This window comes from Tasmannia lanceolata, unplaced genomic scaffold (assembly GCF_043159265.1).
Source record: "Tasmannia lanceolata isolate RefF3 unplaced genomic scaffold, GAP_Taslan_0.1 ptg000002l, whole genome shotgun sequence".
Classification (NCBI taxonomy): domain Eukaryota; kingdom Viridiplantae; phylum Streptophyta; class Magnoliopsida; order Canellales; family Winteraceae; genus Tasmannia; species Tasmannia lanceolata.
This window is the reverse complement of record NW_027518679.1, coordinates 51555846-51573997: the sequence shown is the minus strand read 5'-3', so window position 1 is coordinate 51573997 and position 18152 is coordinate 51555846. Positions and strand designations below refer to the sequence as shown.

At 38.9% G+C, this 18152-nt stretch overlaps 1 protein-coding gene across 3 annotated transcripts; it reads right to left on the bottom strand.

Annotated features, from left to right (window-relative positions):
• Positions 1-10991: 10991 nt before the first annotated feature.
• Positions 10992-17534, bottom strand: LOC143877670 (uncharacterized). Of its 3 annotated transcripts, none has more exons than XM_077379866.1 (5): positions 17320-17534; positions 15032-15260; positions 14683-14835; positions 13989-14559; positions 10992-12506 (listed from the first exon to the last, which is right to left on the bottom strand). In XM_077379866.1, the coding sequence occupies exons 1-5, from the start codon at positions 17397-17399 to the stop codon at positions 11128-11130; spliced, it is 2412 nt and encodes an 803-aa protein (XP_077235981.1). In that variant the 5' UTR covers positions 17400-17534; the 3' UTR covers positions 10992-11127. The 3 variants fall into 3 exon arrangements, with proteins under 3 accessions (XP_077235981.1, XP_077235974.1, XP_077235986.1); XM_077379859.1 differs by lacking the exon at positions 17320-17534 and adding an exon at positions 16556-16878; XM_077379871.1 differs by lacking the exon at positions 17320-17534 and adding an exon at positions 16556-16874 and having other exon boundaries at positions 15032-15252.
• Positions 17535-18152: the final 618 nt, after the last annotated feature.

Genomic DNA, 18152 nt, shown 5'->3' with positions numbered 1-18152 from the left:
CATCGTGTCCGCTAAGTAGGTCCTATTTAAATTGTACATACATAGAAAAAGAAATTCTCAAAACATGGTGAGTTGCAACTAGATTGAGGATAGGTAGATTAGAGGTGAATGGTTAGAAAAGGAAGAGAGGAGGGTGACTCACACTGAAATTGCAAAATACTTATGTGTGTTCTTAAAATTTATTATAAGGGAATTGAAATCAGACCGGCCGCGAAATGCCTTTTGTGATGGACCCTAGCAAATCCCTTATTATTATTATTATTATTATTATATAACAGGATGTAATATGATAAAATCGGTTTTGATAGATATCTGTATCGAATCAGTCATCTTTCATATCCTACAATTGGGATCAGAAATATGTCCATAGATCCGGGTAGCGTGTTTAGATCCGGCCCGTTGAAGTTCCCATGCTCTGTTTGGTTGCTTGTTTTGGGGGGTTGTAGGAGTTTCAAATGCATGAGATCTCCCGGAGATCTCCCCAAAGCATGTTTGGTTGTCATTTACACATTTGACCACTAGACAACTTCTAGACATCATTATTGGTTTTTATCCTAGGTGGCGCCTACGTGGCGGAGATGTTCCCCCCGTAATCTTCTCCCCTTTTTTCACCTATATTTAGGAGAAATTCTTGTCTTATTCTTATTCTTTCTCTCTCTCTCTTACTTTTCTCTCTCCTCACCTATATTTTGATAATGATACCCTACATTTTCCGCTAATTTCCTTGCACAACCAAACACTACTCGCAAATCTCCCTCATAATATTCTCCCCATCTTCCATTCTTGTCTAATTCTCTTTGACTTATTTTTCTCCTATTCTCGCAGCCATCACAAGCAACCAAACATAGCAATAAGGATGCTCCATTGGTGGGTCCTACGAACCACTGGTCGTCACTTTATTTACAGAAAAAGCCCCTGCGCCTTAGATTTTTTAGTCGGCACAAGATAGCAAGATCACGTAGGTTGAGTGAGTACGTGTGGGGCCCAGCATAGGGTGGAAAGCGTCCTTTTTCTTTGAATTTTGCCAACACGTGTCAGCGACAAAGGGATCAGGGGTATTGCTGGTGAGCACGTTGCGCAGTAATCGACTGCCCACGCTTCGGAGATGTCCTTGCTTCTTTTTTCTGGCTTTAAGAAATCCACGCTCTCTGTAGCGTCACCATCGAGTTCCCCACACATGGCTTCTTTTCTTGGATCATACGCCTCCAATTCCTTAAATACCCCTCACGACCTCCTAAATCCCATCATCTTCCCCTTTTTTTCACGCCTAAAAACTAGTCAAAACTAAGAACCACCCTCCTGCATCGTTGTAAGCTGAAGACTCCATCAGAAAATGTCTGCAGAACGCTAAAAGATAGAGGTCCTCTCTCTCTCTCTCTCTCTCTCTCTCTCTCCCTCTCTCTCTCTCTCTCTCTCATACAAACACAGCTCACACGCGGACCCACCACGATGCTCTCATTTGGACGTGAAGATAAGTTACCTACTATGCCACAAACACCTAGGGGTGTCAATGGACCCAGACGTCCCGGTTCGGGTTGAGGCCAACCCGACCCCGACCTGAACCAATTTCCAACCCGACAGTGTTCAACTCCACCCAAACCGAGGAACACTCTTTTCCAACTCGTACCCAAGCCGACCCGAGTTCAACCTGCCCCAACCAGAGTTTTCAAGCTTACCAAAAAAAATTCATAAAATCGCCATGTTTCAGTCGCGTTGGGTTGCCCAAACCTTCAACCCGAACCTGACCCGTCTTTTTTTTGGGTTGGTTGAACCTGTCAGGTTCAGATTGAACCCGAACCGAGTTGCACCCTTAGACAACTAGTAAATGGTTGAGGGACAGTCCTAAATCCAATTTTATTATACTAATTTACAAAAATACACTCTAATTTTCTATAAATGTAAGTACTATTTGTGGGGAATTTTAAAAAAAATAAGCCTAAGCCTTACGGATTTTTTTTTGAATTATTCATACTTTTCATGCATCTCTCTCAAAGTCTTCAGTCACCTTGCTCTTCCTTCTCTAACTATTGACCCTACGTCCATTGCCCATTGCGTCGATGTTGCTTCGCCTCACCCTCCCCCTACAGCTCTCACTCACACTGAGAAATTTAACTGCGTAAAATATAAGTAGGACTTACTAGGACACTCTGATGGACGATCCAATTTGAAATGGATTGTGACCGAGACACAGGAAATAGTATCCAAAGAACACTCCGACTCCGATCCGACCGATAAGATATTTAAATCGACCGTGACTAGAACATTGTTGGATCCGACCTGAGGTTGATCCATTGACACCCCTACAAACCCCAAACCCAAAAAGCAAATGACAAAAATACCATAATTTTAATGTTAAATTTTCAATTATTACCCAGCCATCTCAAACAGCCTCATGCAACCAACTTAGATGGAGCAAGATTCGCCTGAAGTACTTTCCTCCAATGCTGTAATAGCCGAACCGAGAGACCCCACTCGGCGTTTATCGAATGTAGGCGCCAGTAGTGGCATTTATTTGAAAATTTAACTTCACAAGTGACGCAGGGGCATATAGCGGATTCAAGGGGCAAAGAAACATGAGCAACAAATGCCTCAATTGAAGAGCAACAGATGGCTCTATAGGCCATTGATCTTTGTCATCGAGCGAGATGCACCTGCATCATCAAGGGGATATTTTAGTCATTTTACAAATGTAATTTCATTTGAAAAAAAATTTAAAAAAAAAAAAAAAACCCGTTTTTAAAGTCTGTTTCCTTCTCTTATTTTGAGCAAATTTAGTGGGACAGGTATTTCCTGCCATTTTAAGCCACAAAATGATACTTGAATGCCAGCTAAAAAAGTGTACTTGTAGCAGTGTCATATGAGTTTCATTATACAGAAAATAAGAGCCAAATCTGCCCTGTTAAAGATAACGGGGTCGTCCTTTCCGAGACAAAAACTATCTCCCTGCTCTATGCAAACTAGGGCTGGCAATTTCACCCGGGAAAGCGAGGATCCGCCCTGCCCCACCCCACTTGGGAGGGGATTCCTCAATTTGAGCGGGGAAGGGGAAGAGGATTTAAAAAATTCCCCGGTGCGGGGACGGGGAGAGGAAGGGATGGAGTTGGCCCCGTCCCGCCCCGCACGGCATTAATGCCATTTTTTTGTATTTTTTAAGTGTTTTTTTTTTTGAAAAACTACTAGAAACCCCTTGGATCGAAACATATCTATAAGATTCCCACAAAATTTTCATAATTACCATTAGTACAGTTTTGTCCCTGAAATAGCATTTTATATTTTCTTTTACCCATAACCCATTGGGCATTGGCCCTCATTATATTAGTATGTTACGAGAAATCCTTAAAATCTCTCCATCGAACCATCACTGAAAGGCAATATTAAATCCTTTGAAAATCTCCTTCCCTCAAGTAAAGGCAACATCTTTATGATGAGTGATGAGATTTTATATGGTGTACGCTCGTATAGTCCATTATTTTTCAAAAAGTAATGTATGGGCTACTCCATAAGATGATCCAAACCTCACTGGGGATGGGATGGGGATTAGATATTCCCCGCGGGGAGGGGAGGGGGATTCCCCACCATCCCTGCAGAGGGGAAGGAGTAGGGGACCCAACATCCAGCCCTGACCCGCCCCTTTGCCGGTCGTAATCCAAACCCTCTTTTTATCAAGAGCCATAACACTCACAAACAGCCTAAAAGCTGAGTTAGTCTCTATCATACATCAGTTACTCTACCCACCAAACGCAAACCAACATCTAATGTCGCCACGAAAAACCCTAAACCTCTATTATTTCCAAACATGCACTGTTAAAGATAACGGTGGTGTTGCCCTTTCTTTCTGAGACAATAACTATCTTTCTGCTCTCCAAACCCTCTTTTTATTATTCGAAACACTCACAAACAGCTAAATGCTTACTTAAGTCTCCATCACACGTCACTTCCCCAACCTTCCAAACCCAAACCTTCATATAATGTCACCACGAAAAACCCTAAACCCCTAAATATGCACTGTTAAAGATAACGGAGTGTCGCCCTTTGTGAGACAAAAACTATCTCCAAACCCTCTTTTTATTTAGAGCCACAACAGTCACAAACATTCTCCATCACACGTCACTTTGCCTACCTTCCAAACCCAAACCTTTATCTAATTAAATTTGGCTAAGAAAACTCCTAGATTATTTTTTGCTTTTATTAATGGATGGAATATGTCTTTATATTAGTCTCGCTCGCCTTAGTTTTCAAACCCATTGCAGATGTAGATGTAAAGTAGTTCTCAAACTTAGTTTGAAAATGTGAAGCCTTTATTTTCTTGGTTGGAGCTTGAGATGGCCCATGTGATAAAGGAGGAAAGGACGCCTTGACAGAAGGAATGATGTTACTGGCCTTGTTAAGAGGACTTCCAAAGGCTTATTGGATGGAAGTTAGTATTAAGATGGCATTAAAACTTAGTAAAATTTTTTAATGGTGAGGCCAACCCCGTCACCAAAATAAAGTACATGAGAGAAATTTACTTAGGGAAATGTTATCAGCACTACTGTATTTTGATGCAGGCACTCCTCACTTTATTAAAAGTATAGTATGGTATGGCCCGCACTACAGGATGATCCAAACCGTCCATTAGATGGGCCACAACCTAAATAGGTTGGGCCCCAAAAATCATTTCCATAGGTTGATGCTAACCCTCCGATCTGAATTTTTGAGAGTTGATCCTAACCCTCTATAGATCGGAGGGTTAGAATTAACCTATGGAAATGATTTTTGGGGCACAACCTTTTTAGGCTATGGCCCATCTAATGGACGGTTTGGATTATCGTGTGGTGCGGGCCATGCCATACTTTTAATAAAGTGAGGAGTGCCTAACATTACCCTTTATTTATTGTGGGGATTTGGGTATCTCCTACAGAGATTCACCTTGCTAGTTTGTAGCGTGGAGTGAAGAAAGCAGCATTCCCAAGGGTCATGGGATGGAATATTTATACATTTTTATAGGTTTATTTCATGGGTGGAATAAAATTATGCAACAGGTATAATGTGATGCACGTGAGTTGCAATACAACTTGGCTGACATCATGATATTGATGTGTGTATACAATCTCTTTTATGGAAAGAAACTGAAATACTTAGTTATGAGTGTTTAGTGTCGACGGGTTTGATGATTATGGTCACCAAATTATAATTAAGAATTGGGATTTGCTAGGTAATTTTATGGAAAGCCATTTCACGGCTTACTTTTGCAACTTTTGCAGGAGAGAACAGCAACCGGATCAGATGAATTAAATGAATAAGACAATATGCTAAAAAGTGAGCACGAGTAGTGGCTGTTCCGTACTGCAAAAGTGAGCCGTGAAATGCTTTTCCGCGAAATGGCTTATTGTGAGACACGCAGAGAGTAGTGGATTAATAAGTTGTTTGACTAAGAGGAGACAAGCACTGGATTTGCCTGGAACTTTCCTCAGAGAATGGTTGTAGAGGGTGTCATTAGAATAACAGAGCGAAAAAAGAGTGAGGAATCGTCATTTCCAAGAAATTCAAGTAAAATTCCTATTTTTTTTAATTTTTTTTTTGTAGTTTTGGGCTTGGATATTATAGTGAGGGGACAAGGGTGACACATCAGTACACATGCAATAATTAACCAGAATACATCAAATGACTAACCGTGAGACATCCATGGGAGTCTCCAGAGGTTTTAATGCTATATTGGCAACCAAACAAGGTGTTTCGCAAACGTGGCACCCAAATGCCAAGCGAAACCCTTGAACCATGGCGGCTTTTGTGCGGCCTTTTATGCTAAGAATTATATATGTTTATTCTCATGCCAATGTTATTGATTCTCCAACAGTTATTAATACTTGTTAATTCATATTGTGGCTATTAGCGAAAAACATTCAACTGATGGATTGGTAGTTAAGAGAAAAAAATAGAAAAGAGGTCGCCGTGCTTGAGGGGAATTCAAGATTTTCTGTTGTTTGACAGCATGAAGAGATTTCAATGCAGAATCGTTTTCGTCAACTAACATTGGTCTAAACATCTATCTTGAGAGACAGTAAAAGATCTAACTTCAGCTCCAAAATCCGTCAAATGCTACGAAGGATCTTCATTCGCCAATGAAGGTACCCAATATATATATATAGTGAAGCTACACCGCCGGCTTAAAATACAATGGGCCCACATTGTTTTGGTGATCAAAAGAATTCATTTGATTGGCCCTCACATAGATAGGGTGTCCGCCAAAAATCAGCTCCATAGGATCATCCCAACCCTTCAAAATGTGGAGGCAAAAATGGACAAATTTGTGAAAGTTTTTACACGTTCATTTTTGCCTCCACAAATCGTAGGGTTCGGATGATCCTATGGAGCTGATTTTTGGTGGACACCCTATCTATGTGAGGGCCAATCAAATGAATTCTTTGGATCACCAAAACAATGTGGGCCCATTGTTTTTTAAGCCGGCGGTGTAGCTTCACTTTCCTCATATATATATATATATATATATATATATATATATATATATATATATATATACTTTTTTTTTTTTTTTTCCTTTTTATGATTTTATTTTAGATATCTGTATAATGGGAATTACTATATAGACCATCGCAGAAGGCATTTTGCAGGCCGGCTGTTGCATGAGAGAGCAGCCACATGAGATGAATTAAATGAATAAGACAAAATCTGAGCCTTTATGGTTTCTTTCTCATGCAACAGCCGGTCCATGAAATGCCTTTTGCGAGGGTCCCTAGCAAATCCCTGTAGAGCTTTACAATTGATCTTAATCATATAATACCTCTCAAATAAAAAAAAATGATAACTAGACATGAAACCCTTCAGACAGCCGTCTAATATTTAGAAGGTGATTTAAATGAACAGCCAAATTTTAAAAATAAATTATATAAAGATTCGTGATTCTAGAATTTGTCTTGGGCTATTTATTTTGGTCTCTTGCCTGAAGACATCACCAACATTATATATCTTTAGGAGGAAACAAGATTCAGATAGAGCAGTTTGAACGCTATTTCGGTAGTTGGCTGTTAATTATTAAACCAGTTATCAACATCTTTTTCCCTGTGTTATATGGCCACAACACCATTTCTTTCTTTCTAACCTCGGTTGAGATTTCCTTAAGAAGAGATGATTGACATCTTTAATATCATTAGGCTGAGGCTAAGAAAACAATTAATTAGGTGTTTGGATTTAAATAAATGACAATTTCGGCGTTTAAGGGTTCGGAGAGAGATGGGATTTGAATCACTGTCGTGGGTATTTTGGTAATTTCAAAAAGTGCTTTTGTGGTATAAATGGCTACCTTCTTTAGCCTGTTTTGTGGGGTGAAAATGGGTGTCTGCAGAATTAAAAGGGGTGTAAATATCAGCTCACTTATAGAAAATAAATTTTGCATAGAAAAAATATTTCATGGAAAATAAAATTCCAGGGTCAAACGAAGTTTTCAATTTTCTTGAAAAAACATGAAAAATTTACAATTTATAAAAAATATCCATGAAAAATGAGTTCTCGAAATGCTGGAGAAATTCTCTAGGGCCATGTTCGGCAACCATGAATTTTTTCACGATAAATTAGTTTGTCAAATGGTGAGAGGGGTAGGGCACATAATGAGTAGAGGGTGATAAGTAGGGAAAAAGTGGAAAAGATCAATTATATTTGTTGAGATCCAGGTAGATCTCACCCCTAAAAGCTAGCCCCCACCCTAAAAAAAGAAAGAAAAGGCTAACCGTTAAGGGGAGCAGCCCGAGTCTTTGTAAGCCCATCCCCATCTCTTTACTTTTCTAATGTGGGATCTTTGCTTTTGCGTGGAACACCCAATAATCCCCCTCCAGATAGGAGCAACATGGGAACTAGGAGATCTTGCACAAGGGATTTTCTCCATCCTCAAAGGTACACTAGGGTTACCGAGATCGGCGTTCCGGGGAGGAAAATGAGGTGCAAAATGACCTTCCTGTCCCCAGTCAATCCTTGCTTCTTGGTGCCATGTGTTTGGCCCTGATTGGGTGCTGATTTTTTTATCCTAACAAGGAGCAACGTGAGATCAATTTCCAACGAAATTGTGACTACTGCCCGACCAATACAACCCCAGGAAAATAGTTTGGTCGGTGGAAAGGTTGTCTAGCGGCAAAAACCTAATAAATATGTAGGTTTTATTTTGGACCTGTTTTCCCACAGCCTGGAATACCACTTTTTGGTCGGTGGAAGGTCTTTTGGTCATCCTGAGTGGACAAAACGAGCAAGGCCCAGTTTTAATCAAGGGCCTTCATGTCATTTTCCACGATTGGTACTTCTCCGGGCCATTTTTCCTAGGGTCCATTTGGATGCTCCAAAAAAATGGAGAAAACCGTGATTTTTTTGGCTATCATGATTTTTATTTTATTTTTTTCCAATGATAAATCGGTGTCTTCTAATTAGAAGATGGGATAAAATGGCTAAAAATCAGGAAACAAAAAAATTCAGAATTTTGAACACAATTTTTTGTTTCCTGTTTTTTAGTCCCTTCTCCCCACTTCGAGATGCTAGTTTTCTGTATTTTGTTTCTTGATTTTTAGCCACTTCGCCTGCACAACCTCTCTCTCACCACTTGGAGGCGCTAGTTTATCATGAAAAAAAATTCATGGTAGTCAAACGTGCCCTAAGGACCGAAGAAAAAAAGGGCCCGGTGACACCTTGTCGAGTGTAAAGCTTCCAAATGCAAGCACCCTTTGACTTTCCTCTAATATCAAGGATCCGTTTGGATGGACGGGAAAGGAATGAAAATGGAAAGAGATAAAGGAAAGTAAAGAAATGAGAATATCCAATCCTTTCCTTCTACTTCTCTATTACACATCCAAACGGACCCTTAAGGAAGACGGGTTTCTGTCTTCCTAGCACCTCTCAAATGTAAAAGAAAATATTAAGAAAGATGAGGAATTCTAGAGTGAAGGGAGCCCTTGCAAAAAAGAGGTGAAAGGGCTCTCCCATTAGCAACACATCATCATCATGCATTAATAACTGCCGAAAAGTCAAACATGTTGATTTGCAGCCAATGGACGAGCCCTTTCGTCTTTTTTGCAAGGGCTCCCTTCAGTTTAGACTTCCTCTAAGAAGATTATATTAAGGGCTCTCCCATTAGCTGCACATCACCATCATGCATTAATAACTGCCGAAAAGTCAAACATGTTGATTTGCAGCCAATGGACGAGCCCTTTCACGTCTTTTTTGCAAGGGCTCCCTTCAGTTTAGACTTCCTCTAAGAAGATTATATTAAGGGTTCTCCCATTAGCTGCACATCACCATCATGCATTAATAACTGCTGAAAAGTCAAACATGTTGATTTGCAGCCAATGGACAAGCCCTTTCATGTCTTTTTTGCAAGGGCTCCCTTCAGTTTAGACTTCCTCTAAGAAGATTATATTATATTTACGAACTAGATTGTGACCTGACATCAATCTCAATAGGATGAATCTTTAATATAGCGTTAAGTATCAATCTCAATAGGATGAATCTTTAATATAGCGTTAAGTATCAATCTACGCTAGCTTTCCTACCTATAGTTTCACAAACTATGGTGTCAAAGCTGAAAACTTTCAAGTAATCAATTTATCAAAATTGTGTCTTATTTATTAGAAGAAACTGGTTTAAAAAAATTCATATCCCATGTAATGTCGTTGAAAATTTTGATGGAGGACGGTTGATTTATTGGAGAAGAGGAAAGATTTAAAGCAAGTTATTTCAGTCATTTTCCTTAAGACAACATATTGGCGGGAACAAGGTTTTCACGAATTTGCCTCTTAGATACAATGAAACTCAGTTTATGTATTGATATAGGTCGACATTATGCACAAGCGGAAACATGCCTAAACAACTTTGAAAATTGCAAGTCAAGAAATATTGGTTTCTATTTCGGCAGAAAACAAAATACTAGAGAAAAACAAATAAAGGGAGAAAAAGAGCCATGCAGAAAGTCTTTAACAATACTAGAAACTTCTAATCTCCATCTTCGTATTTTTGTAGTGTATCCATGGTTTTAAATTTCAACCGAAATCCGAAATTTCGGGTTTCGGTCGGGACCAACACCGAAACACCACATACCCAAAATGGTATTTTATTTCGTCCGAAATTTTGTTTTTTTTCTGAAATTTCAACCGAAATTACTGAAATTTCGGCCGAAATTTGGAATCGAATAAAATAATGTTTTTATCGTTTCGCCGGATTTCTGCCGAAATTTCAAAATTTTGGTTTTGGTGAGATCCGAAACTGAAATTTATAACCGTGAGTGTATCTCAAAGACATAGTTGTATCAATGCAAGTGTTATCTTCGCCTCTCCAACATTTCCACTCTCTTTTATGTCTTTCCCTAGAATAATTGTACTTCTGCCTTCCTTTCATTTTGTTTTGTCTTAAAAATAGCGAAAAAATAGGAAAGCAACCATGAGAGAGAGTTGGTTAAGGATTGCGAACAGCTGTGGTTGTCATGGCTGACAATGAATTGGGACTATACATGGTTGTGAGTTGCGATGTTGATTAAGGAGCTGATGTTTAGTCGCCATTCCATAGATACATTCCCTCACTTTCATCTTAAGTTCTAGACATAAAATCATTCCCTCACTTTCATTTTAAGTTCTTGATATAAAATCCTTGGATAAGCTGTTCCAGGTTTTGGCTATCTTGCTTGGATAATTTTATCTTGAAAGTGTCATTTCTGCTGTTCACCAATTTAATTCTTGTAACATTTTATCCAAAAACAAAGGTTGATTTGAAGGGAGTATATCAAGTCTATCCAAGGATAAAATAAATCCTAGCTTGCAATCCCCATATAGAACAGCCTCAAGAAGAAGCAACCTGTTTGTGCCCTATGATATGGCCATTTCAATCTGGGCATGACTCAGAAGCTGAGTTGTTGGGCAACTACCCCTAGCATTCTCAATCATAAAGAGGGCAAGTTATCTTCCCACGTCCCATGTAAACAAGACCCAACCATGTGGAAGGACCTAAAAGAAATTTGAGAGTAATTGAACAGAAAATGATTATTCATTGCTGATTACTAGTTACATAAACTCAAAACCCATCCATATTCAGCAATTCCATTGCCAACTCACTGCAACAGTAATATGAATTGCAACTTGAAACCCTTCAGAACCTCCGATTTCATCGGTCAATGCAATAAAGCCTCCGCCAGCTTCTCGTCGGCATACACCAATTTCTTGGGCGTGTTTTCCTCGATCCATTCTTCCTAAGCCCATTCAATTGAATCACTCCCCCTATCATGTTTATATCTTCACAAATTTCGTGCCTCGATAGAGATACAAGACTGGGCAGCACGTCTTTCTGGAAATCTCTTAGTCTACTTCCCCTCCTCAATCTCACACTACAAGAGTCCATCCCTGTTACCTTCTCCTCAGCTGGCCATGCTGCTGTGGAGCACTCTTCATCGTTGCTTTCTTTTAGCATCAAGGCAATTGATTCATAAGATTCAGAAGAATACTGAGGCTGCTCACTCTTTTTCCCAGTCGCCAAATTTTTCGGTCCAGCATTTTCAGACCGATTTAGAGAATTTTCTGACTTTTCTAAAGAAATGTAGATAAGAGACACAGCTGCATTCAGAATTGTAATGTCCGTTGTTGCCATATTTTCTTGCCGGTGCTCATTTTGCTCCTGGGATTTTGGAGATTCCTCTTGTAAGGAAGGAAAAACATCAGTTTCAGCAATTGGGTCTTGCTTATCAGAGCAAGTTACTGTCATAGGTGATTCTAATCGACTAGTTCCAGAGTCCTCAGAGAGACAGAGGTTTGAGTGACGCAGTATGTTTTTTTCATAGTGTGACAATTCCAAGTCTTTTATACTGCCTTTTTCCTTCTCAGTTGAGTTATTGTCCTCAGGAAGTTCTTTAGAATATTCAACTGGCTTATCCTCAATAGGACATGATATAACACCTTGAATAGCAGAATGACTTTCAGGTCGGCTCGAAGATACAGTATCTTCTTCACTCTTCTCAGAGTTTACTTGACGGGCTTCTAATTCTCCATCTGTTTGGGGCAACTGTGTACTACCTAATGATGAATATATATGACTTTCTTCTTTTTTGGAGCTCATTGTTGCGATCGAAGGATCCCTTCCACCATCATCACGTGGAAAGCCATCTAGATGCCCAAGTGACAAGTCCACATTTTCATTTGTTGCTTTCCATAAGCCAGTGGATGAGAGAGATAAAGCGCTATTGCAATTCAGTTCTCCAACACCATTATGCGAAAACTCTTTCTTTGAGTTTAGATGAAGTTCTGTTGGATCCTTGACTGAATATGCCAGAGATATAGGGTCAGCTCCATTTCCGTCACAATTCCAACTATTTTCTGTAAGCCTACTATTTTGTGAAGATGCCTGTGCACTACCTGATTGTGAATACTGGCAGGCATCAGAAAGCAAATTAGCATCCTTGTTAAGGTCAACATTTTCAAATTCATATGAAGTACATTGTTGCTTTGGGGAGATCATATCGACTATGGAACCACCATTGCCTTCACTAGTTCCTGCAAAAGGAATCCCAATCAAACAAGAAAACCAATCAAGAACCCAGACTACTTTCATTTCAAAAAAAAAAGAATCCAGACTACTTTATTTTTCTAGTCACACTTCTATCAATACAATGAAAGAACCATCCCTCCCTATTTGTTGTCCTGTCAGATAGAAAGAAAATGAAACCCCAAAGAGCCCTTCTTTACCACTTTAGGGGGTGGGGGTGAAGGGCTTTAAGTTGTTCTTGACTAAGGATTTAATTTATAGTAGGGGAGGATGTGATTTCTGTCAACTGATGCCATGAGATAAAGACAATCCTTCAATTCCTGAAAGGCTCTGTTTGGCTGCAGGTAGTTTGGTGGTTCCACCTTGTAGTTTGGTGGTTAAAGTAGTCAATAGGGAGGAGACAAACATTTGATTTACCTAGAATTTACCTGATAGAATAGTGATAAGTAATGTTTGGTTGACAACCTCATAGAATAGTGGGAGGGCATAATGAGGGGACAGGGATGCCACGTCACAAGACATGCAATATTTACCTATGGAACTTATCTGGTACTCTCCAGGGATTTCAATGCTAGATTGGCAGCCAAACAAGATATTTTGCCAATGTGGGAGATGCTCCTGCATCAGCATGCAAAGCAAAACCCCTAAACTATCCTCGCTTCTGTGCAACCAAACACACCCTGTGGTGTTTCAGTGAAAAGCTCATCGAGATCATCACAGTTGGAAAAGAAAGCCCAAAAGATACAATGTCATAGGGTGATCAAATCTGCAGTTAAAACTAGGATTGAATTTCAGGTCTGAGAATATTGTGATTCAACACTCCAAGAAATTTACACTTTCTCATGTCACTCCTGAGTTTGACTTAGCAAATTTCATCCACTGCAAAAAATTTACACCCTCCCGTTTATAGGTAAGTGAATTACACTGCTCTTGGGATAACCTTGAGGTCTACTCTTTTAAATGGGAGGGTGACAAAGAAGTAAATTTCCATGTGTTTTGCATGCTAAAAGGCACACTGAAAAATGAGACGTCAAGGCAGTCAAAAGCGGTCTCTCGCTATTTCACCCCATTGAAGCCCCACTTCAATAAAGCTTACACGAATGGATAGTCAGTAGAATGGTCATAATTTAGAAAGAAATATTTGGAGACTAGATACAAGATGAGCACATGTGAGGAAAGCGTGCTGAAAGACTAAAGGGACATCATCCTAATTCAGTTACTTGGGGTTGCATCTGCAAGGAAAGCTTTAAGATCAAGCCACATAGCTTGGAACACTATTTTGCACATTGGGGTTCTTTTTTCTGAAGCTTTACTCCAAAAACAGCTGAGGTCTACGCCTCATGCTTCTATAAAAAAATTGTGGGAATATTCAAGCAAGCAAATGATGTATGCTGTCAGCTGTCGAACTGATTGCATATGTATTATGCAAGCATGCATAGGGAAAATGCAAACTACGTCAAGCCTAAAAGATATTTTGTTTAAAAACTCACCGGCATTAAGATCGAAGCGTTTCCATTCTTGCCAACTTTCACTGTGCTCAGCAAATGTACAATTCAAGGCAGGCACGCAAGCTGGGCCTTTCCTTGTTCGTCCTAAGAAGCTTGGATTGATCAGTTGGGCGGCCACATGCTTGTATCCAACATAGGTAGTTGGAGCTTCAAAATCAATCAAAGAAATTGTGTTTGCTTCCTTATCAGATACTCTTTCCACAGATTCTTCCAAATCAATAACATGTTGGGCATACAAGCAGGTATCCTTATCGGACAAGTCTCTCCACACCCCACCCTTTTTATTTGTGTCCTCTCCAGTTTCAGAGTCGCGTCTCAACTCAGGTGGATCGATGACACTTTTGCCACCAAGAAAATCCTTTACTTCCAAACGTTCATTGATACATGGATGTAGATTGCTTTCCTTAATTATTGCTGTGCCCATAATACAAATGTATTCGTCAGCAGGAAGTTGAAGGTTGAATGTTCTTTCCTTATGATCCTTATGATGCTTAGGATAGAAGCCTTCATAGTCATTGGACATATCCCCATTTTCTGCCTGTGTTGAGGTCACCTGCATACCATTTTGTCTCAGTCAAACAAAATGTGATTACATACAGCTAATATTTGAACTAAATTTTTTAACTCAGAACGATTTATTTGCCTTTGGTGAGAATGGAATGGGGAAACTACTCACTTCTTCTGATTGTATATATCTATTTGCCTTTTGGAGTGAGATTGGGGTTGTTTGTGGGCTTGCTGTCCGTGCAGTATATGTTTCAAATTCTTTCCAACGGAGGTCATTCACAATGTTCTGTTGTATTCTATATAAACGATGAAGTTCACTGACCTGGACCATGTAAGAGAATTTCAGCTCCACAATCTATAAAATGAGTTGTATGATTTATCTAAAGAAGTTCCTAAGAGACTAATAATAACTAGGCTGTTGATAAATAAGAATTCCAAAAAAATTAAAAAAAAATGCCCATTGATTGTAAAATAGATATCTGGTCTCAGAGAATCTGTACAGAGACAAATCATCCTACCTGCCTCCTGAATATTTCCTCATGGTTGAGCATTGTCTGCTTTACAAATTCCTTCAGAGAATCAGTATATCTCTGGTTGGAATTTAGATGAAATTCCCCAGCCATCAACATTATATCCTCATTTAAGTTGAACCAATTAGAACTTCTCAAATTAGATTGTGCATCCTTTATAGGGATAAAGGAAGGATAGTCTCCTTCACAAAGCACTTTAAGCCCCATTCCTGCATAACTTCCATAAAGCAACAAAAGTTAGATGGAAGCCAAAAGTTATTTAGAAAAGTTGAGAAGCTAGCCATAAAAAGAGTGTACACATAGCAACACTTGTAGTGTATGAGTTATAGAAGAAATATCAAATCAGCTAAAAGTTACAAGTTTTTCGACTTTCAACCATTTGATGGACCTTTGCATTAATAATTAAATATAAATGTACTGGCATGCATCAACTTTGATCACAATGGAACATAGTAGCTGTGTGAATAAGAGAATGTCTACAAATATTACTAGTAGGGTGGTGTGTCATAACTAACCATGTTGAATCCTACACTCTTCACTCATGATTAATAGCTATGCTCCCTTCACCCTTTCATGAAAAAGAGCTTAAAGCCATGTTTTCTCCATATATTAAGAGGGAGATCTACCCATTGCAATTCTACAAGAAAAGGCCTTGCCAATAGTTATCAAAAAATTAATACTCATTTTAATACAATTCAAAGAATTAATAAAACTAGCTGTACAATAGGAGCCTTGCCAATAGTTATCAAAGTTTTTTCCGAGGAAAAGAAGAAATGGTCATAAAAAAGAAGTTAGCCAGAAGATTATTTCTTGCTTCTTTCTCTCGTCATTAGTAAATGAAAATTTTGCAAAGCTAACATGCTTATTTGAACTTTGAAACTGACGAGAGATAATTTATGATGAGAAGAATCTGAGAAGAATGAGGATAGATATTTTTGCTAACTAAAACCTTTGTTTTTTTGAATGGCATTGCTAACTAAAACCTACTTACGAACAAAACTTTGACAGCAACATTGTCTAGAAGGGTTACACTAATGCTACAAAGTACTGGTCTTCTAAACAGACCGCTTCAAATTGACCTTGTATCAAGACAGTTTGGCAACAATGAATTCACAGCAATCTCTAGTCATGGATTTAATTAGAAACTTACTTACATATATGCGCGCGCGTGTGTGTGGTGGTGGTGAGGGGGTTGTTTGCCAAAGAGTGCTGCTTTGGAAAAGAGATTTTACAAGCAAAACATGTGTACAAAAAATTTCCCACTTGTTAGCAAAACCCTATGGGTGTGTGTGTGTGTGTGTGATTTCAATTCAAAATAGGGAAGATAAATATTCCAAAACTAGTAGTATTATCTTTGTGTTTAATAACATTCTTGTGTCTAAATGGCAATCAACTTTGATGTATTTTTTTTCTCATGAAATTGATTAAGAGTTGCAGAAAGAGCAGAGTACAGAGAAACAATAATAAACTTGAAAAATCTTGTAATGAAAGATTTCATTTAATCCAACTTACAATTTCTGAGGAAAAGGAGTAAAAATGGCAATAAATTCCAACAATAAAAAAAAGAAGGTTGGCAATGAAAGGCTGGTACTCGGAATCAACATTGAAGTTTAAAAATCTCTCTTATTGCTTGCCCTTCTTGGAGATGACTAGGCTTATCATTAAGAGAGAAACCCCATTAATTTATGAGACATTCAACCCTAGCTCTTTCCAATCAGAACTCTTCAAAAAGTATAAAAAGGGAATAATAAAGAAACCCATAAAAATAAGCTACTGATATTGGCACTACCATGTTTTTATAATTACACTAACTCACCTTGCATTTACTATTTAACCAGCTGTCAAAACCCATCACAATTTCCCAAAAAAAGGCTCTCAGAAGCAAATTAAGATATAAAAGACAAGGCCAGTTAGTGCAATTATCAAAACATGGTAGTGCCAATATCAGTAGCGTAAATCTTCTTTCTCGATCTATATTCACATTTCTGCCACAGAGAAAAACACATTCATAAACAATGGGCGAATTCGTGCAATCAACATTTATTTTGTTGCATTGCGTCTGAAAAATGAAAAGTTCTTCACAATTCCTTTTCGACGAAACTCAGAAAATAATCACAAGACTATTAAGAAAAATAAACTAGTTCAAGACAAGAAAAATCAATTGATAGCAGATCAAAACTATGAAATTATCCATAATCAACTTTAAAAAATCAAAACATTCAGTAATTTGTCCCTAAATGCATCGAAAGGGGGAAAAAAAAAAAAAAAAAACACACGTGGTATCAGAACTCCCGATCTCGTAGTGAAATTCTCGTGTTGGGAGTGCCACGTGGCAGCGAGAAATGGAAATCTCCATCTAGTATCATTCCCTCGTCGGCTGAGAGAGAAAACAAAAAGGATTTTCCGAGGAAAGGGAGAAGAAAACAAGAAGTAGAGAGAAAGAAAGGTTTCCGTTGGACTGAACTTTCAGAAAACAGATACTTGAGAGAGAGAGAGAGAGTGCGTTTAAAGGCAGATAAAGATCGCATCCAGTAAAAATTTATATGACGTGAGGCCGTATGAACACGTATTTTCCAAAAAGTACGGTATGATCCACACCGTCCATTTGTGGGGCCACGACTGTTTGATGTACGGTCTGGGAAATACAATGTTCATACAGCATGCGCGTGCAGATCAAAAGAATGTGGGGCAACCATTCATTTGTTGGGACCTAATGCAGTCGGTTGGGGTGTGCCCACCTTTCCATGGGATGAACCAGGTTTTTATACTGTGCCGTTCATTTTTAAACCTGTACAAATTGGAGGGTTAGGATCATCCTATGAAAGAAGATTGTCCAGGCGCGCACACACACATGACACACCCTATGTATGATCACCCAAATAAATGGACCCCACTGTTATTTTGGACTGCACGTGCGTACGCGGCCGTGCACCATATAATTTCTAACTTTTTATTATATAAAAGCTGTACTGGAAAAGCAACTCGTGGGATTCTTTCCGTGAAAATCAGTCTATTTCGGGGCAGGCGAATAGTCCTCGGTGAAGAGACGGGCTTCCACTGCAAAAAGGCCTACCTATGTCTATACCCGTCAAATTACTTTAACTACCCC